This window comes from Fundulus heteroclitus, chromosome 14, assembly GCF_011125445.2.
Source record: "Fundulus heteroclitus isolate FHET01 chromosome 14, MU-UCD_Fhet_4.1, whole genome shotgun sequence".
Lineage (NCBI taxonomy): Eukaryota > Metazoa > Chordata > Actinopteri > Cyprinodontiformes > Fundulidae > Fundulus > Fundulus heteroclitus.
Genome location: NC_046374.1, coordinates 34,703,916 through 34,720,883, shown reverse-complemented (window position 1 = coordinate 34,720,883; position 16,968 = coordinate 34,703,916). Strand labels below are relative to the sequence as shown.

At 40.3% G+C, this 16,968-nt stretch overlaps 3 protein-coding genes across 3 annotated transcripts in view; all 3 read right to left on the bottom strand.

The window, feature by feature from the left end:
• The window catches only part of LOC105919280 (FH2 domain-containing protein 1), a 258,923-nt gene extending 256,680 nt beyond the window's left edge, over positions 1-2,243 (bottom strand). Inside the window, exon 1 of the mRNA XM_036146756.1 lies at positions 2,120-2,243. The gene's annotated coding sequence lies outside the window, so the exon portion shown is untranslated. The remainder of the gene's footprint in view (positions 1-2,119) is intronic.
• The window catches only part of LOC118565811 (tripartite motif-containing protein 16-like), a 9,887-nt gene extending 7,021 nt beyond the window's left edge, over positions 1-2,866 (bottom strand). The window contains exon 1 of the mRNA XM_036146831.1: positions 2,863-2,866. Within this exon, the coding sequence (XP_036002724.1) occupies positions 2,863-2,866 (4 nt within the window). The remainder of the gene's footprint in view (positions 1-2,862) is intronic.
• Positions 2,867-8,940: 6,074 nt separating this feature from the next.
• Positions 8,941-16,546, bottom strand: LOC118565779 (arfaptin-1-like). Its single transcript, XM_036146774.1, has 7 exons — positions 16,459-16,546; positions 15,113-15,203; positions 14,880-14,998; positions 12,610-12,831; positions 12,326-12,483; positions 10,491-10,665; positions 8,941-9,270 (listed from the first exon to the last, which is right to left on the bottom strand). The coding sequence occupies exons 1-7, from the start codon at positions 16,537-16,539 to the stop codon at positions 9,115-9,117; spliced, it is 1,002 nt and encodes a 333-aa protein (XP_036002667.1). The 5' UTR covers positions 16,540-16,546; the 3' UTR covers positions 8,941-9,114.
• Between the last annotated feature and the right edge of the window lie 422 nt (positions 16,547-16,968).

Sequence of the window (16,968 nt, the reverse complement as noted above, 5' to 3'; positions counted from 1 at the left end):
GGAAAGGAAGGAAGGAAGGAAAAAAGAAAGTAATGAAGGAAGGAAGGAAAAAAGAAAGGAATAAAGGAAGGAAGGATGAACATAGAGACTTTTATTATGAAAGAATTGGGCCAAACTCTGCGTTTCATCGTCAGGTGTTTCAGCTTCTAGAACGCTGTGATCTAGACGAGGTTCACAGCTGAGCCGACAGAACAGAGCAGCTGTCTTCTTTGTTTAAATCTCCCATTCAGTCACATTATTAAATAATAAATCATGTTTTCAGAATCAATCTGACAAAGACCCGAGGAAATAATAAATTACACTTTTATTACTTTAATTACTGCCTTAGTCTAATGATGAACAAAGGAGAGCCCATAAAGGCTTAAGAAAGGTTCTTAAACGTTTTATGCCAACCACTATCTCAGTATATAAGTTTCCACCTACCACCATCCACACAGACATTTGAAAACATATCGCATTATTTTACGAAAACAACTAAATGAAACAAAAACATTCTGATCCATTTGCAGTCTGGGTTCCTGAAGGGTGTAATCGAATCACAAGTTCCAGTTTTCCCCCAACGTTTTAATTTTCAAGTTCAGAGTTGTAAAGATTTTAAAGAACGATTTCTTAAAAACTGGAAGTAGTAAAAGTGGGAAAGTCTGACGCTGCTTATCAACCCTGGGCTCAAAATCCAACATGGCTGCCATGCATATAAACTCACTTCTGAGGATTTTTTACCTCATTTCATTCTTTCTGTCCTGATGACCCTTTTCAAGGAACACGTTTCTAGGATGTGGTCAAACGGTGCAATTCAATTGTGAACTTAATTACTCACTTTTTGATTAGTAATAGTAGCTAGTCACTAAAAATATCAATTAGCCAACCCAACTTATTCCCAGACTCGAATCTTCCCCCCTAGGAGGGTAAACCCCCACATACAAGCACTGGTACTACAGCTCTGGATTTTAGACAATTTAAAACAGGACATAGAGTCTAGAAAAATAACATTATCCATTTTTACAAATTCTTCTTGAACTCATGTTAAAAAATCCCAGACAAAAGGTAAACACCACTGAAGTATGTAACAATTGTGCCTAAAGCAGAGCTGGGCCGGCCCATAAGGCAATATAAGCAAATGTTGGTTGCCATGGCCCTCCAGAGGACACCACAAACCAGAAAAAACAGCCTCCACCTTCAATAAAATTAATTAAAACTAGTGGTTGATATTACCTCCAAAGTGGCTAAGCTCACAGATTAAAATATAAGCAATGCCTACGTAATATTACTACATATGATAATACCAAATTCATACAGCGGTAGGAGGTAGTGGCATCTGTAAATGCTTTTTTTTGGTACACAGTTTTGCATGTAAACAGTTATTTATTTATCTTTTTTATTTAGCTATCTTAATTAGTTCTGTGTATAGGTATTGTGCAGTGTAAATGTATGTTATATAGAGTTATTGTGTGCAAAATGTGTGGGTTATTTAATTTTGATGTTGATTACTTTATGTATATTTTCTACTATTATTATAAATAATCACTTATTTACAGGGTTTTTATTTCATGATAAGAGTATTTATATTGTTTTCTGGTTATTATTATTATTATTTTACTTTTTTTTATTTTGCTAGACAGGGGGTCCCATATTAACTCTGCCTAGGGACACCGGATCATGTAGGTCCGGCTCTGGCCGAATGTATAGAAATAAGTTCCTGGGCTGGGCCCCCAGTGGTTTATCAAGATTGTAAAAAACGCCCCTGTTACAAAGAAGTAATGGGTGTGGAAAGATACTAATTTAAAAAGATACTAGTTTAAAAAAAATATTGCGTCAGTAAAAGATAATTATTTATCATCATAATAACCTGCAACAAAAAGGCTGGTAAAACTAAAGGGAAAATGGGGGGAAAGCTAATAACTTAAAATAAGTTACACTTCTGCAGACTCAAACACACAAAGTGGGGCGTATTTTAAAAACATAAAAGATGGGCTTCATTAATTACAATTATTGCTATTAAATAAGCCAGTAAATGGATCAAATATAAATTGCGCAGTCAATGTCACCAAACATTATTGTTTTTAAATAACATAAAAAGCGTTTAAAAAAAAAAAAAGAAAAAAGCACCAGATAGACGTACCGGAATGAAAGCGTCGCCTTTCCTCCCTGTTTCAACCTTTAAAACGAGCCAAAAACAGCAAAAAGATAAATATTCCTGATCCCGTCCCGTTTCACGCGGCTGCTTCCACAACCAGCGCGCGCTGCCACACTCTGACTCCGAGCTGCCAGCGCGTGCGGGAGAAAAGCCGAGAGAGGGAGCGGGGCATCACGCATGCGCGCTGCCTCCGGCTGAGGGAACCCCCGCTCTCTCTGGCTCTGTGGGACACGCCCACCCGTGGGTGTTCGGTCCAGATAAGCTTAACCAGCCGGTCCTGGGCAACAAACACGCGGACCAGAATCACTTTTTGTTATCGCTCAACAGAAAAGGAGACTTATTTAATATACTTTATGCATTTTCCCTCTAAAACTCACACATTCAGAAATTAAAGAATACTAAAACACCTAACTTTCCTGCGTCACTGAATTAATATTTGGTTATAGAAATACTGTTTATTTGAAAGCTTCACATTAGGCACATATGAACAGTGGGATGACATTTATTTCTTAATTTAGCCTCAAAAACAGCATATTTAATGCCCCTCAGCAGCTTTTCTATTAGATTGAGGTTCAAGCACTCCAAAAGGTCAGCCCTCTTGTTAGTCTGGAACCAAGATGAAGCTCTTTCTATGTGTTATTGGGGTTGCTGTTTAGCGAAAAGCCCCATTTTAAACACGTTTCCAGCATTTACAATGTCTTTTAGCCTTCTTACGTATTCACACTGACCCATGATCTCTCCGAGGTGACACATCAACTTTTTTTAATGAAAGTAGTGATGGATATAAGAACGTATATAGGACAGATTCAACAATAAATGTCATCTCAATCCAAAAAACATCCAGTTTATACACAGGAATATTCAGTCAGTTTAATCAAGTCATACTCACAGACGCATTGCAAAAAGGGAACTCAAGGTAAGTAAAATTTTCTTGAAATTAGTATATTTTCCCTTGATTTGAGCAGCTAAATAAGACTATTTGCCAATGGAATGAGTATTTTTACCCCTAAAATAAGATAATTAGATATCCTGCACTTGAAATAAGATGATGGAGATAAATTGTTCTTATTTTAAGTGCAAAAATCTTATTCCATTGGCAAATAGTCTTATTTAGCTGCTCAAATCAGGAATAAATACACAAATTTCAATAAAATGTTACTTACTTTAAGCTCCCTTTTTGCAGTGCGTATGGGCAATTTGATTGTAGCTATTGACTAACGCGGTCAAGTTCTGTTTATAATTCAAATTGGTAAAACACTGTCTGGCTGATTGCATTTATTCAGTGACTTGCAGCAATCCCTCCATCTGGAGGAGCATGTGTGACGGCAACTAAATTGAGTTAAGCATTGTGTCGATGACTTTGTCGCCATCCGTCATAACAAGTATGCGCACACTGCAAAAATAGAACAAAAAGTAAGAAGGTATTTCTTGAAATGAGAGTATTTTTCCTTGATTTGAGCAGGTAAATAAGATTGTTTTCCACTGGAATAAGACTTTTTACACTTAAAATAGGAACAACTCATCTCTATCTTCTTATTTCAAGTGCAGTATATCTAATTATCATATTTTAGAGGTAAAAATACTCATTCTATTGGTAAATAATCTTATTTACTTGCTCAAATCAAAGAGAAATACATTCATTTCAAGAAAATTTAGCTTATTTTTAGTTCTCTTTTTGCAGTGCATAGCGACAGTGGAAAGGAAAACTCCCCCCAAACCGGAAGAAAACTTCCAGCAGAACCAGAACGACCCACCGCCACAACCGATTGGGGGTTTGAGAGGACAGAGCAGACACAAAAGAGCAAAGAAGGTAAAGATGGAAGTGATAACTTCTCCGGTGGCTTATTTATAAGCTCTAAACTAGTTGTTAAACCTGAAGGATAGAGTAGTTAACACAGGTAGTTACAGCAGTAGCTCCTTCCATCACGTTGTCTAGGAGAGAGTTAAGGTCAGACACACAAAGACGGGTTCTTTCTTAGAGAACATGAAGCCACTGGCAGCAATAGCTCAGCCAAACTCCCCTCCAGGAAGGTGTCAAGGCTACTGAACCTACCTGTGCACTGCAAAAACGGATCTAAAACAAGTGAAATTTTCTTAAAGTTAGTCTATTCGTCCTTGATTTGAGCCAGTAAATAAGATTATTTGCCAATGGAATGAGTATCTTTGCCCCTAAAATAAGATTATTAGACACCCTGCACTTGAAATAAGATCATGGAGATGAATTGTTCCTATTTTAAGTGGAAAAATCTTATTCCATTGGCAAATCATCTTATTTACCTGCTCAAATCAAGGACAAATACACTCATTTAAAGAAAATTTTACTTATTTTTATTTCTGTTTTTGCAGTGTGAGAGGATGAAATGCTGATAACTCGCACAACTCGTACAACAATGCCATAAAAATGCAGTTTTTTGACAGTCCTTATCTTCAAGTCTCACGTCTGTCAGGAGATCTTTATGGGTATTATATCCCCAGCAACACTGACTCAATGACAGAGCAATGTTTTACTGAAACATCTCATCCCAGAACCACATGGCATTAGCCACCTGTTTGTCTAAAAGCGTGTTATATTGTCGTATAACAGGATTTTTGTCTACTTTGCACAGATTTGGCTGCTTCAGGGAGTCTTTTTGGCTTTGGATCCAGTCCGACTCCTTGTACAGGACTTTCTCCAAGTAGCTAATGAGGCGCTCTCTCTGAAGAAAGCCCCGTTCTCAGACCCAAACAAGGGACTGAGCCTGGATGCAGCAGAGCAGACATTCAGACTCGGACGGGCAAACAGCAGGGCTGCTGGTCGCTGCCAGGTGGATAATTATCTGTTTCTGAAGCAATCAGGGCGACGCAGGCTCAGACCAAAGCCTTGGCGCACAAATCACTGCATTCATCTCCTGTACAAAGGAAGACCACGGCACCCTAATCCACTCTGATGTAACTCAGCGCCGTGTTTTAACTGGAATAACAATCCAAGCGCATTTCATTTTGTTTTTCTGTTTTTGTTGAACATGTCAATAAAACCTCCAGTTTGGCACAGCTGATTTATTTATAGGTTTTGCTTTGCTGATGAATGCTGACTCATTGATGACTCTCAGCAATCCCCTATTATCCCACGCTTTGAAACGGTGCGAGACAATTGACTATTGGTTATAACTTGTTTTCATGTATACATAAAGTCAGATGGCTTTTGATGGAAAACATGGCCTGACCCTTAAATAATGATAAATGGCTTTTACTTGTAAAGCGTTTTATCAAGTCCAGCAACCCCAAAGAGCTTTACACCATATTCACACCCTGGCGGTGGTGAGCTGATTTTTTAGCCACAGCTGCCCTGGCCACCTTGGCACATCAATTCACTTGTTTGATTGTAGAGGCAAAATGAAAATCAGCTAATCATGTGGCAGCAACTCAGTGCATTCGTGGATCTAAAGATGACTGGCAGGAAGTTTTAGATGCGCACCAGGAAGAAGAAGGAAGGAGGTTTAAGTGACTTAGAACGTGGCATGGACATCGAAGTACGAGTAGGTTGGGAATTGCTGATCTGCTGGGATTTTAACACACAACCATCTATGCCTATATTAGCTTTTTAAAAAGCCCTGGGTAATTAGCGTCACACCGACTGTATCATATGCTACAGTGGCAGGTGAATTAATTAACATTTAATAACTTTATACAAAATTAAGATGACCTTATATCAGTTTTGCAGATACTGGGCAAATAACTGAATGATTCTGAGACTCACCTATAGCTGAGGAGCGTTACTTTTACTTTAAAACAGTACATCAAGTGAGCTCTAGAGTCATGTTGGCACGCAGCGAGTAGAAATACTGCTTAAGCAAATCTGTCCCCTTTCATTTTCAATCAAACTTCACAGGTTTCTACAACTTATTCAAATGTGTAACTGCAACCAGCAACCAGAAAGTAAAAACATAAAGAAGCCCCATCTAAAGTCTGTCCTTAAGCCAAGGTTTCATTTTTTGGAGGGTATTTTTTTTTGTTTTTCACACAGCACTCTTCAGACTTCAAAGTGAAAGCCGAGATGAGGAGGGAGGTAAACTCCAAGCTGTGGAAAGTACCTGAAAACCAATCAGCTCAGATTAAAAATCCCACAATATCCGACAGAAAATGTGCAGTCAGTCAGTTTTACTCTCAAACAGGCTCAACTCACTCATTTCTATCAGTAATATAACGTGGTATTTTTTTTATACTGTATATTTCTTCTCATTCATCCTCAAATCAACTGTAAATTGCATAATTTGTTACGACAGCAGCTGAGACGTCGACACATCCGGAGCGCATCGGAGAAATCCCAGGAAACGACCAACCCTGCTGTTGATACTGGAAAGTGTTGTGAAAGAAACAACGAAAACCCAAACTTTACCCGCATGAAAACCCCCATCAGGTGAAAACAGCGACCGGGCGGGTCTGCAGCTGAAGTTGAGCAATAACTAACAAACTTAACAAAAGGTTGAGAATAAAAGAACATTTTGCTTTATTAATCCAATAAATACTTGCCATTTATGTTTTAATAAGCAGATGCAAAGAAAAAGACAAAAGGTTTCCACCCAATACTCAACCAATTTAGAAAGAATAAACTTATTTTAAGTCATTTCCCAAAGTTATGAACATCAATTTGCTTTTCCCAAATGTAAAAATCAGACATTTTGCTCCACAGTGACCTTACACCAAGATGTTTAGGCCACAAAACAAGAAGAAAAGAAACCAAGCCCACTTTGATTTAAAATTAAAAGAACATGAACAGAATCAGTGAGACAGCAACATAAAGAAATAGTTTGGGAGTCACAAAATAAAAGGATTTAATTGCTTGATATATATATAATCAAACAGCACCAATCTGTCAGATTCCCTCTCTGACTTCACTTCTAAAGCCTGTTAAGTTAAATAAATCTCCCATAAGGTGCCATTTATTAGAGGCAGCTCTTTGTCAGATATCGGCAGCTTACGCCTAACTAAACGTGGGTTTTTATTGCACACAGGCATCCAGTCTTTGCATAGATGTAAAAAATAAGAAATACATTCATAGCTGTTCAGACGAGAGCAAACGACGCAGAACAAGAACACGAGGAGCGGATCAAAGTTCAAAACCAATGAAAAACCAACGAGAGTCCATTAGAACTAAATGACAACAATTCAGATTATAATAAGAGTTAGCCATCTAAAGCTCCTGTTTAACATAGAATACATGTTGGTCTTTATCTGGTCCCAGATTTACCGACTATATTTATTCTGTGACTGTTTTAAAGGTTTTCGATGTCGAAGAAGTGCTCAGATAGCGACACCGGACTCGTCTAATAAAACAAATCCCCTCACTTGTTCCCTAAATGAAGAAATCTACTGACAAAAAAAACAACAACAAATGCCTGGAAATAAACTGGTGTTTTATTTTGGTTTAAAGATTGCAATGAAGAAAGTGTAGAGAGCTGTACGATCTGGAGCGTGCCGATGTGTGAAACGCTGAGGCCAGGCTGAGAGATTAAATACAGGAGTGTCTTCATCCAGTGAAGGCATCCTTAACCGCTGCTAAGGCCAGATAAACTATTAACGCTACATTTTACTCCCACTTTAGTTAGCTGCTTGGTGTTATATAGTATCGTAGTATCTTTAAAAACTGCTCAACCTGTTGTAAGAGACAAACCTCCTACAAAGAACGCAAGGTCATCGACATACGGTGATATTTTGTTCCCCTTCTTGGCTTGTAGCTTGTAGTTGTATTTGTTTCTGATTGAGCTAGATAAGTAAGGCTAAAATAAAATTGCAAACCTTTTAAACCTCCATCCTTATATAATTAAAGTTGCTTGAAGAGAGCCACTGAATAAACATAAAGCAGTTTGGCTGCAGACGAAATGTTGCAACAAACATGACTTTGGCAAAAAATAAAAAATGAAGTCGCACCAGTTTTTAACCTGGAATGAGTCGAGTGCTTTCAAAGCCAAATGTTACAGAAAATAAATACACACAAATGTTTTCTGACAATGTTCCCTGGAGGAACGGCAGCAAACGAGGCAACATTGACGACATGCAGCAACGTTTCTTTTTGGTCTGCGGCAGAAAAAAGGAGCTTAAAGACTTGCTGAGCTTTCAGTCACGTGTGGGTTTCATCACATTAAATATGAGGCGTGCAGGTAAACAAACACCTGAGGTCGCCTGAAAAAACTTAACAAAAATAAACAGCCGAACTTTAACAACAAAGACAACGTCGTCATCAACAGTCTCTGGTCCTCTGAGATCAGCCTCCTGAAACTAAATCTGTGTCCAGCAGGATCAGAATAAACCTTCAAAGAAGTCCAGCTCAGACACGGCTTGATCCAAACGACAGCTGGAATAAACTAAACCATTACTGGGCAAAAAATAAAACGTTTTAAAGCTGAATCGGTTGCTAGAAGTTAGGATACATAAGGCCTGTGAATCTTAGATAATTTAAACCGAGCCTCAGATATAAAGTCTAATTAATTATTTAAAACTCTGCATCTTTGGTTCAGCTTTTAAACCCCATTTTCCTTCAAAGCTGCCTGAGTTTTTTAGTTTTCTAATAAACGAGGAACAAACCCAGGTGCAAGTTTTAATCGTCGGATCCCTGATCCACGCTGAGGTTGTTTTCCAGCGGCGGCGTCGAGGCGTCTCTCTGACTGCAGCAGATTTCCCCGAGTTCAAAGAGAAGCTTAGAGCCTCACGAAGGATTAGTTGGATTTGAGACAGAGCCGAGGAAACAAAGAGGGCAAACTTTTACATTTGCCCTCGATATGTTTGTTAAATCATTTCATATAATTAAAAAAAACAACGGACAACTCAAAAATTATTAAACAATAAATGTAATTGTAGAACAACGACATTTCTGAACCCAAATGTCCCATTTATCACCCAAAATAAATTACTTTTCTTCTACCTCGCGGGTTTTAGAAGACAAAGAGACGAACAAGCTTTTCAAAGACACTTTTTAAAGTCAATCAAGCCGGTCCGGCCGAGCGTCAACTCTCCTCCAGCCAGGAGGGGGGCGCCACACTGGAGACGTTGAGGTGTTCGAGGGCCTGCTGCATGTTCTTCTCCAGGAAACCGTGGCACGACAAGCAGTGAGCGGCGACGGCGTTGTGCAGCAGCCACAGCTGGTTGTGGAGGACCTTCACCTGCAGACAGAGGGGGAGGCGAAGGGTCTGTTATCCCTTTAATCTTATGTACGTTCTAAGCTGGAGTCCGGGTTACACTTTATTTGAAGGGGTCTACATAATACTGACATTACACTGTCATAAACATGACATAACACCTGGTATGAACATCAATGAGTCATTATGAATGTTTAGGACTGTTGTCATTAATTGTCATTCGGTAAATTATGACACTATTAAAGCAAAGTGGACGTTGTTTAAAATGTCTTTGTTATGACAAGCCCTTAATTTAACCAAATCCCAAATCCTTAATTTAACCAAATCCCAAATCCTTAATTTAACCTAATCCCAAACTAAGCCTTTAAATTAACCTAATCCCAAATCAAGCCCTAAATTTTATATAATCCCAAATCAAGCCCTTAATTTAACCTAATCCCAAATCAAGCCCTACATTTTATATAATCCCAAATCAAGCCCTTAATTTAACCTAATCCCAAATCAAGCCCTTAATTTAACCTCATCCCAAATCAAGTCCTTAATTTAACCTAATCCCAAACCAAGCCCTTAATTTAACCTAATCCCAAACCAAGCCCTTAATTTAACCTAATCCCAAATCAAGCCCTTAATTTAACCTAATCCAAACCAAGCCCTTAATTTAACTAAATCCCAAATCCTTAATTTAACCTAATCCCAAATCAAGCCCTTAATTTAACCTAATCCCAAACCAAGCCCTTAATTTAACCTAATCCCAAACCAAGCCCTTAATTTAACCTAATCCCAAACCAAGCCCTTAATTTAACCTAATCCCAAATCAAGCCCTTAATTTAACCTAATCCAAACCAAGCCCTTAATTTAACCTAATCCAAACCAAACCCTTAATTTAACTAAATCCCAAATCCTTAATTTAACCTAATCCCAAACTAAACCCTTAAAATTAACGTAATCCCAAATCAAGTCCTAAATTTAAACTTGTCTCTGTTAATGTCAAGTTGTCATAACAAAGACATTTTAAACAATGTCAACTTTGCTTTAATAGAGTCATAATTTACCGAATGACAATTAATGACAACAGTCATAAACATTTATAAAGAGTCATTTATGTTCATAACAGGCGTTATGTCATGTTTATGACAGTGTAATGTCAGTGTTATGTACACCCCTTCAAATAAAGTGTAACCGGAGTCTGTGACAGCAAACGACCAAAGTCTTCGTCTTTCGTCTGAAGTCAACCCAGAACTCACCCTGTTCTCCTCCAGCAGCTTGACTTTGACGGCCAGGTCGTCCCGGACCTTCTCGTACCGCTCCCTCTGGCCCTGGAAGGTCTTCTGGGCCTGCTCCAGCTTAGGCAGGGTGGTGGCGTCCCGTGGCCCCATGTTCAGCTCCTCCAGGTCCACCCTGTAGGCGTCGTACTCGATCCTGCAGGTCAGGGGATCAACGTGGTCAGTGAAACCAAGGGTGCACTGCAAAAACAGAACTAAAAGTAAGTGAAGTTTTCTTGAAATCATTGTAATTTTCCTTGATTTGAGCAGGTAAATAAGACTATTTGCCAATGGAATACGATTTTTGCACTTAAAATAGTAACAATTCATCTCCATCGTCTTATTTCAATTGCAGGATGTCTAATTATGTTATTTTAGAGATGAATTGTTCCTGTTTTAAGTGAAAAAAAAAACATTCTATTGGCAAATAGTCTTATCTACCTGCTCAAATCAAGGAAAAATACACATATTTCAAGAAATGTTTACTTATTTTTAGTTCCCTTTTTGCAGTGTAGGGTGTGTGCAAAGATTACGTTTGTGAAACAGCTCCTCAGCAGAAACCAGGGGGGAAGCCTGCTGAGGCGCTTCATTTTATATTCTTAGACCCGTTTCTAGATTTGTCCATCTTACAGCGCCCTCTACAGGTATCCTCACTCCATGTAGACATGATTATAAAGCCTCAAAATAAATACATTTATATTGAAAACAGCCAAATCTGACCCCTTGTAAAAATGGGAAAGACCGGAGAACATGGCTACAAAAACCACCAATCTTCCTTTAAGTCAGAGAAATGAGTAAAAGTTTAAAAAAACAACGGGCTCTGTGGCAGACAAGGCTGGACGAGGAACCGTTTTTACTTTCCCACAATGCACCACGAAAAACAACCTCTAAAGCTCACTGATGGACAACTGAGTCTCCATAACTATTAGACAACATAAAAAATTATTTTCTGTTCAACCGTGGCAAACAAGGAGGACTTTAAAGGCACGACTTGATCAGACGAGGCCAAGATGGAGCATTTTTCCACACAAGACTGCCTGACTGTAATGTGTAAACTAGAAGTGCATTCATGTAAGGCAGCCTGACAACAATAAACCTAGTAAGTTAATTAAATATAAATGTTATGTTTATTTTGGCCTTATGTTAGAAACAGAGCAGCGTAGTCCAGCTACGGACAGAGAGCTGTGGACATGAAGAGGCAGAGTGATGTTACACACTCAGGGAGAATATTTAGTGCACCTTATTGTCCGAAAAATATGGTATTTGACATCAAAATGCTTGTAATTGATATACATTTAGTCATTAACGGGTTATTTTACCCTACATCTAAAGAACTGGAACGCCCTTTAATATTAATAATGCAGCTCATCTATAATGCAGCAGTGTTTTCCTGAGGGACTCCACAGCCTGTGGCGCCCTGAGGACTCCTGGGAGAGACAGGAGGACTGGAGACATGTGGTCATGTTTTTCTAGTTATTCTCAGGATTTTTTCTCCAACTCTTCAATATGTTCATTTTTACATCAATCTTTCTTCTTCTATTTATTTTTTTATTTTTTTACATTTCGCATAAGTTGCTACATATAAAATAAATAAATGAATAAACGACATAAATCAAAATGACTTTTAAATCCTGGGAAACATTTCAGCTAATCTGTGTCTGACATCAACGTTTGTTTCTGCTGTGATGCTTTTATTTTGAAAGATCAATAAAAGACGTGGAAACGTTGCTCATACTCCATCTCTGAACCCGCCCCCCCGTTACGTCCTACATTTCCCAGCATGCCCCTGGAGGCTGGTAGAGAAGGGCTGCCCCCACCTGGCGGCCTCGTACTGCTTGGCGTTGATCATGGTGTCCTCGATGGTCTTGTTCACCAGCGTGTTCATGTCGCAGGTGAAGCTGCTGATGGCCGACGTCAGGTCCTCGGTGCTCTTCGACAGAAACTTCTGAGCCTCGGCGTTCATGCCAAACTCCACCTGCGGGGAATTTACGACCTACTGTGAGTTCAGACGTGTGGGAAAAGTTAAAGTCCGGCTTTTAAACATGGAAACCGGTCGTCTGCTGGATGCACGGGACAGGGACGGGTTACGCTCAGGACTCACGTGGAGGTCCCTGGACTTGAAGCTGAGCTCGGTGAAGGCGTCCCCCAGAGTCTTCTGGGTGACGGAGAACTGGGCGAACTGCCCGGCCAGCGTCTGAGCCAGCTTGGTCATGTGGTCGTAGCGCTGCCGGTCGTCTCTGAGCAGCTCCAGGCGCGGCTCCAGGTCCAGGTCCACCGTGCGGGAGCCTCGGCCGAGCCGCTCGGCCAGAGCCTGCCGGGTGCACTGCAGAGGGAGAGACAGAGAAACTAATCTTCTTTTCTTATCTAAAATTCTTGAGAAAGTAGTTGCTAATCAACTTTGTGAACATTTACAAAGTAATGACCTACTTGAGGAGTTTCAGTCAGGCTTCAGAGCTCATCATAGCACTGAAACAGCTCTGGTGAAGGTCACTAATGATATTCTCATGGCCTCAGATAATGGACTTGTGTCTATACTTGTCCTGTTAGATCTCAGTGCTGCGTTTGATACAGTTGATCACAATATTCTCCTACAAAGACTTGAGCATACTGTAGGGATTAAGGGGAAAGCATTAGGCTAGTTTGAATATTATCTGTCGGACAGATTCCAATTTGTTCATGTTAATAATAAATCTTCCTCAAACTCTAGGGTCACTTGTGGAGTAGCACAGGGTTCAGTCCTTGGACCAATTCTATTTACTATATATATGCTTCCGATTGGCAAAATTATCAGACAGCATGGGATTAATTTCCACTGTTATGCTGATGACACTCAGCTATATTTATCCATAAATCCTGATGAATCCAATCAGTTACTTCGACTGCAGTCATGTCTTGATGACATCAAAAGCTGGATGACTTTAAATTTCCTGCATTTAAATTCTGACAAGACAGAAGTTGTAATCTTTGGGCCAGAGTCTTCAAAAAATAAAGTTCTTAATCAATCCCTTAATCTGGATGGCATTAACTTGGCCTCTGGTAATAAAGTTAAAAATCTTGGTGTTGTTTTCGACCAAGACATGTCATTTAAATCCCATATTAAACAGGTTTCCAGAGTTTCCTTTTTTCACCTCCGGAATATCGCCAAAATTAGAAACATTCTGTCCAGGGGTGATGCTGAAAAACTAGTCCATGCATTTGTTACTTCAAGGCTGGACTATTGTAATTCTTTACTATCAGGAAGTCCACAAAATGCAGTTCGAAGTCTTCAGCTGATTCAAAATGCTGCGGCAAGAGTTCTGATGAAAATCAACAAGAGGGATCATATTTCTCCAATTTTAGCTTCCCTTCATTGGCTTCCTGTTAAATCAAGAATAGAATTTAAAATTCTTCTTCTAACGTATAAAGCCCTTAATAATCAAGCTCCATCATATATCAGAGCTCTGATTACCCCGTATGTTCCTAACAGAGCACTTCGCTCTCAGACTGCAGGTCTGCTGCTGGTTCCTAGAGTCTCTAAAAGTAGAATGGGAGGCAGATCCTTTAGCTATCAGGCTCCTCTCCTGTGGAACCAACTCCCAGTTTTGGTCCGTGAGGCAGACACCCCGTCTACTTTTAAGACTAATCTTAAAACTTTCCTTTTTGACAAAGCTTATAGTTAGAGTGGCTCATGTTACCCTGAGCTATCTCTATAGTTATGCTGCTATAGGCTTAGGCTACTGGAGGACATCAGGGTCTATTTTTCTCACTCTACTGAGTTCTACTGTTCTCCAGTTTGCATTGCTTGTTGTCATTTCAGCTTTTAACTTTTTGTTCTCTATCTTTTTTTTCTTCATAGAAGGTACACCTGGTCTGGTGCTCTGTTAGCTGTGACATCATCCAGGGACAACAGATCACCCTCTGTTACTATCTGACGTAGAAAGTACTCCTGGGTCAATGTGAGCTTCTGTGCTTTCTGTGTCTCTGCTCTGTCTTCTCTAACCCCCAGTGGGTGGAGGCAGATGAGCGTTCACACTGAGCCTGGTTCTGGTTCTGCTGGAGGTTCTCCTCCCTGTTAAAGGGGAGTTTTCCTCTCCACTGTCGCTTCATGCATGCTCAGTATGAGGCATTGCTGCAAAGCCATCAACAATGCAGACGACTGTCCACTGTGGCTCTACGCTCTTTCAGGAGGACTGAATGCTGCTTGGAGAGACTTGATGCAACCTGCTGGGTTTCCTTAGAGAGGAAACTTTTTGACCAACCTGGAGATCCTTGAGATGACATGTATCATGAAGTGGCGCTATATAAATAAAATTTAACTGAATTGAATTAAAACGTCGCCACTGATCAGATCTGGGGTCCATGCAGGAAGCTGCTGCTTCAGGCTCCGCCCACCTTATATTTGCTGACGCTCCACTTGCGGACCCTCTCCAGCTTCTCGCTGGCCGGGTTCTTGCTGCTGGCTTGGATGATCACGGGTCCGCCGTCGGATCTCTGGGGTGTGGCTGTGACCTCTGGGGGGGGGGACAAACACCAACAGCTTTTACACAGGAGCACCACGTTCTCCTCAATGCTCCCGCTTATATCGACTGCATCAGTGGCTAAAAACATCCGTCCTTCACTTTTACCTTTGCCTCGGTCCGTCTCCACCGGGGGCTCTGCTGCTGCCTCGGCTGAAGGGTCAGGACCGTCCTCGTCTGTGTGGTGGCCGTTTGTTTCCTGCAGAGAGAGGCGGAGCGGGTAAAACAGACGCTGCGTTCGCTCCCTCACAGGGAATGGGACATAAACGGTAATCAGGAGGAAATGAATTTGTGGTGAGGTTAACATGACATCGACTCTAATAAACCCACATGTTCCTCATCTGGCGTCACAAAGCTTCCGGCTAGCTTGTCAGAGTTGATGGGAGAGACTAAACACACGATGAGGTTGGAGGCTGCAGGAGACTGGAGATCAAGGTGGAGGCTAGTGCTGGACGATAATTCAATAACGATATATATCCATCGATAGAAAAAGGGTCAATAAAGCGTTCAATAGAATAAGTTTTCTTTCCTTTTGCATTCTAGACTATCAAGTAGGTTAATACTACAGTCATTACATCCTCCTAACCAATCACAAACACAGACCCAGGAACATTCTGACACCAAGCTCCGCCCCGTTCAAAGAGTTCAGGTGTTCTTTTTCATTTTTTTTAACTTGTAGTTTTTGGTAATAAAGTTGAATAAAGGGTTGAGTTTGAATTCAGTGTTTGTGTCTGTATCTAAAAATAAGTCGCTAAGCAACAGCATAAAATGTCCAGGGCTGCACTTAAAATATATGTTTTGAATTTGTTGATAATTATCGATATCAAGCAATATGATTTCTATTTTATTATAGTGGAGGCTTGCCTTCCAGCAGGACAACGACTCTAAACATACAACCAGAGGGTTTAGGTCAAATATTCTCATGTGGTAGAGAGACCAAAGTCCAGACCTAAATTGATTGAGAATCTTTTCCAAGGCTTGAAAACGGACGTTTGCAGACGCTGGAGCTGTTTGGTAAAGACAAACCGGCCAACAGGTGAGCAGCTGCTAGAGCCAAACCCCAGTAGACCGGCATCCGTACGATAGGAGGTTCTACAAAGTACCGACTAGGAGCTTCACCCCGACACACTGCCCAGATATGAATTTATAGATATTCAAAACACTTATTCTGTGGTTTGCGTTCAGCTCACAACTACGCGCTACTCTGTGTTGGTCAATCACGTAAAATCCCAATGAAACACACGTTGAAACTTATGAAAATGTGAAAAATTTTAACGTTCGGCAAAGCTCTATACACCAGCTTACAATGAACTGAAAGTAATCAGAACAATGCATCTCAGTAGAGGTTACTTCAAACTCCTCCCGTCTCTACTGATGGACCTCTGAGAATCTTCTCCATCTTTCAGTCCAACACCTGGTTTCCTCTTTAAGCTGGTACGTCCATGACTCCTCACCTTTGGAGGGCTTTCCTCCTCCTCCTCGGTGGGGTTTGACGCTGCCCTGACGTCTCCTATCTCCTCCGTTGCCTCCATCATTTTCTCTCCGTCTGGAAAGAAGAACAGAGACAAATCTGTTGATTATGGAGGTGGATCACGCCCGGTCTCTTCTCCTGAATGACTCAACCAAAATAAAAGGAGAACTTCTTGGCTGGATTAGGGGTTAAATATGTATGATTCTGGACCCAAAATCAAGATGTTAGATTAAAAACAGAAGGGTGTGGTTTGTTAGAGTTGGTATCAAGATGTGTTACTGTGTTAAGAGTGAGTTCACCTAAACTTTTATATCGATCTAAATTACTTAGAATGAAAATGTGTTAGAACGGCTCAATCGGTTTAATAGCAACAACGTCGTGTCTGTAGCGACGCAGCAGCTTTGTAGCGTATTTTATTTTGGCGACGTGAGAATCAGAGCCGGCTTTAATCACCGAGCTGCTTCATACAACAAAGAATTTGACTTTACTCTCA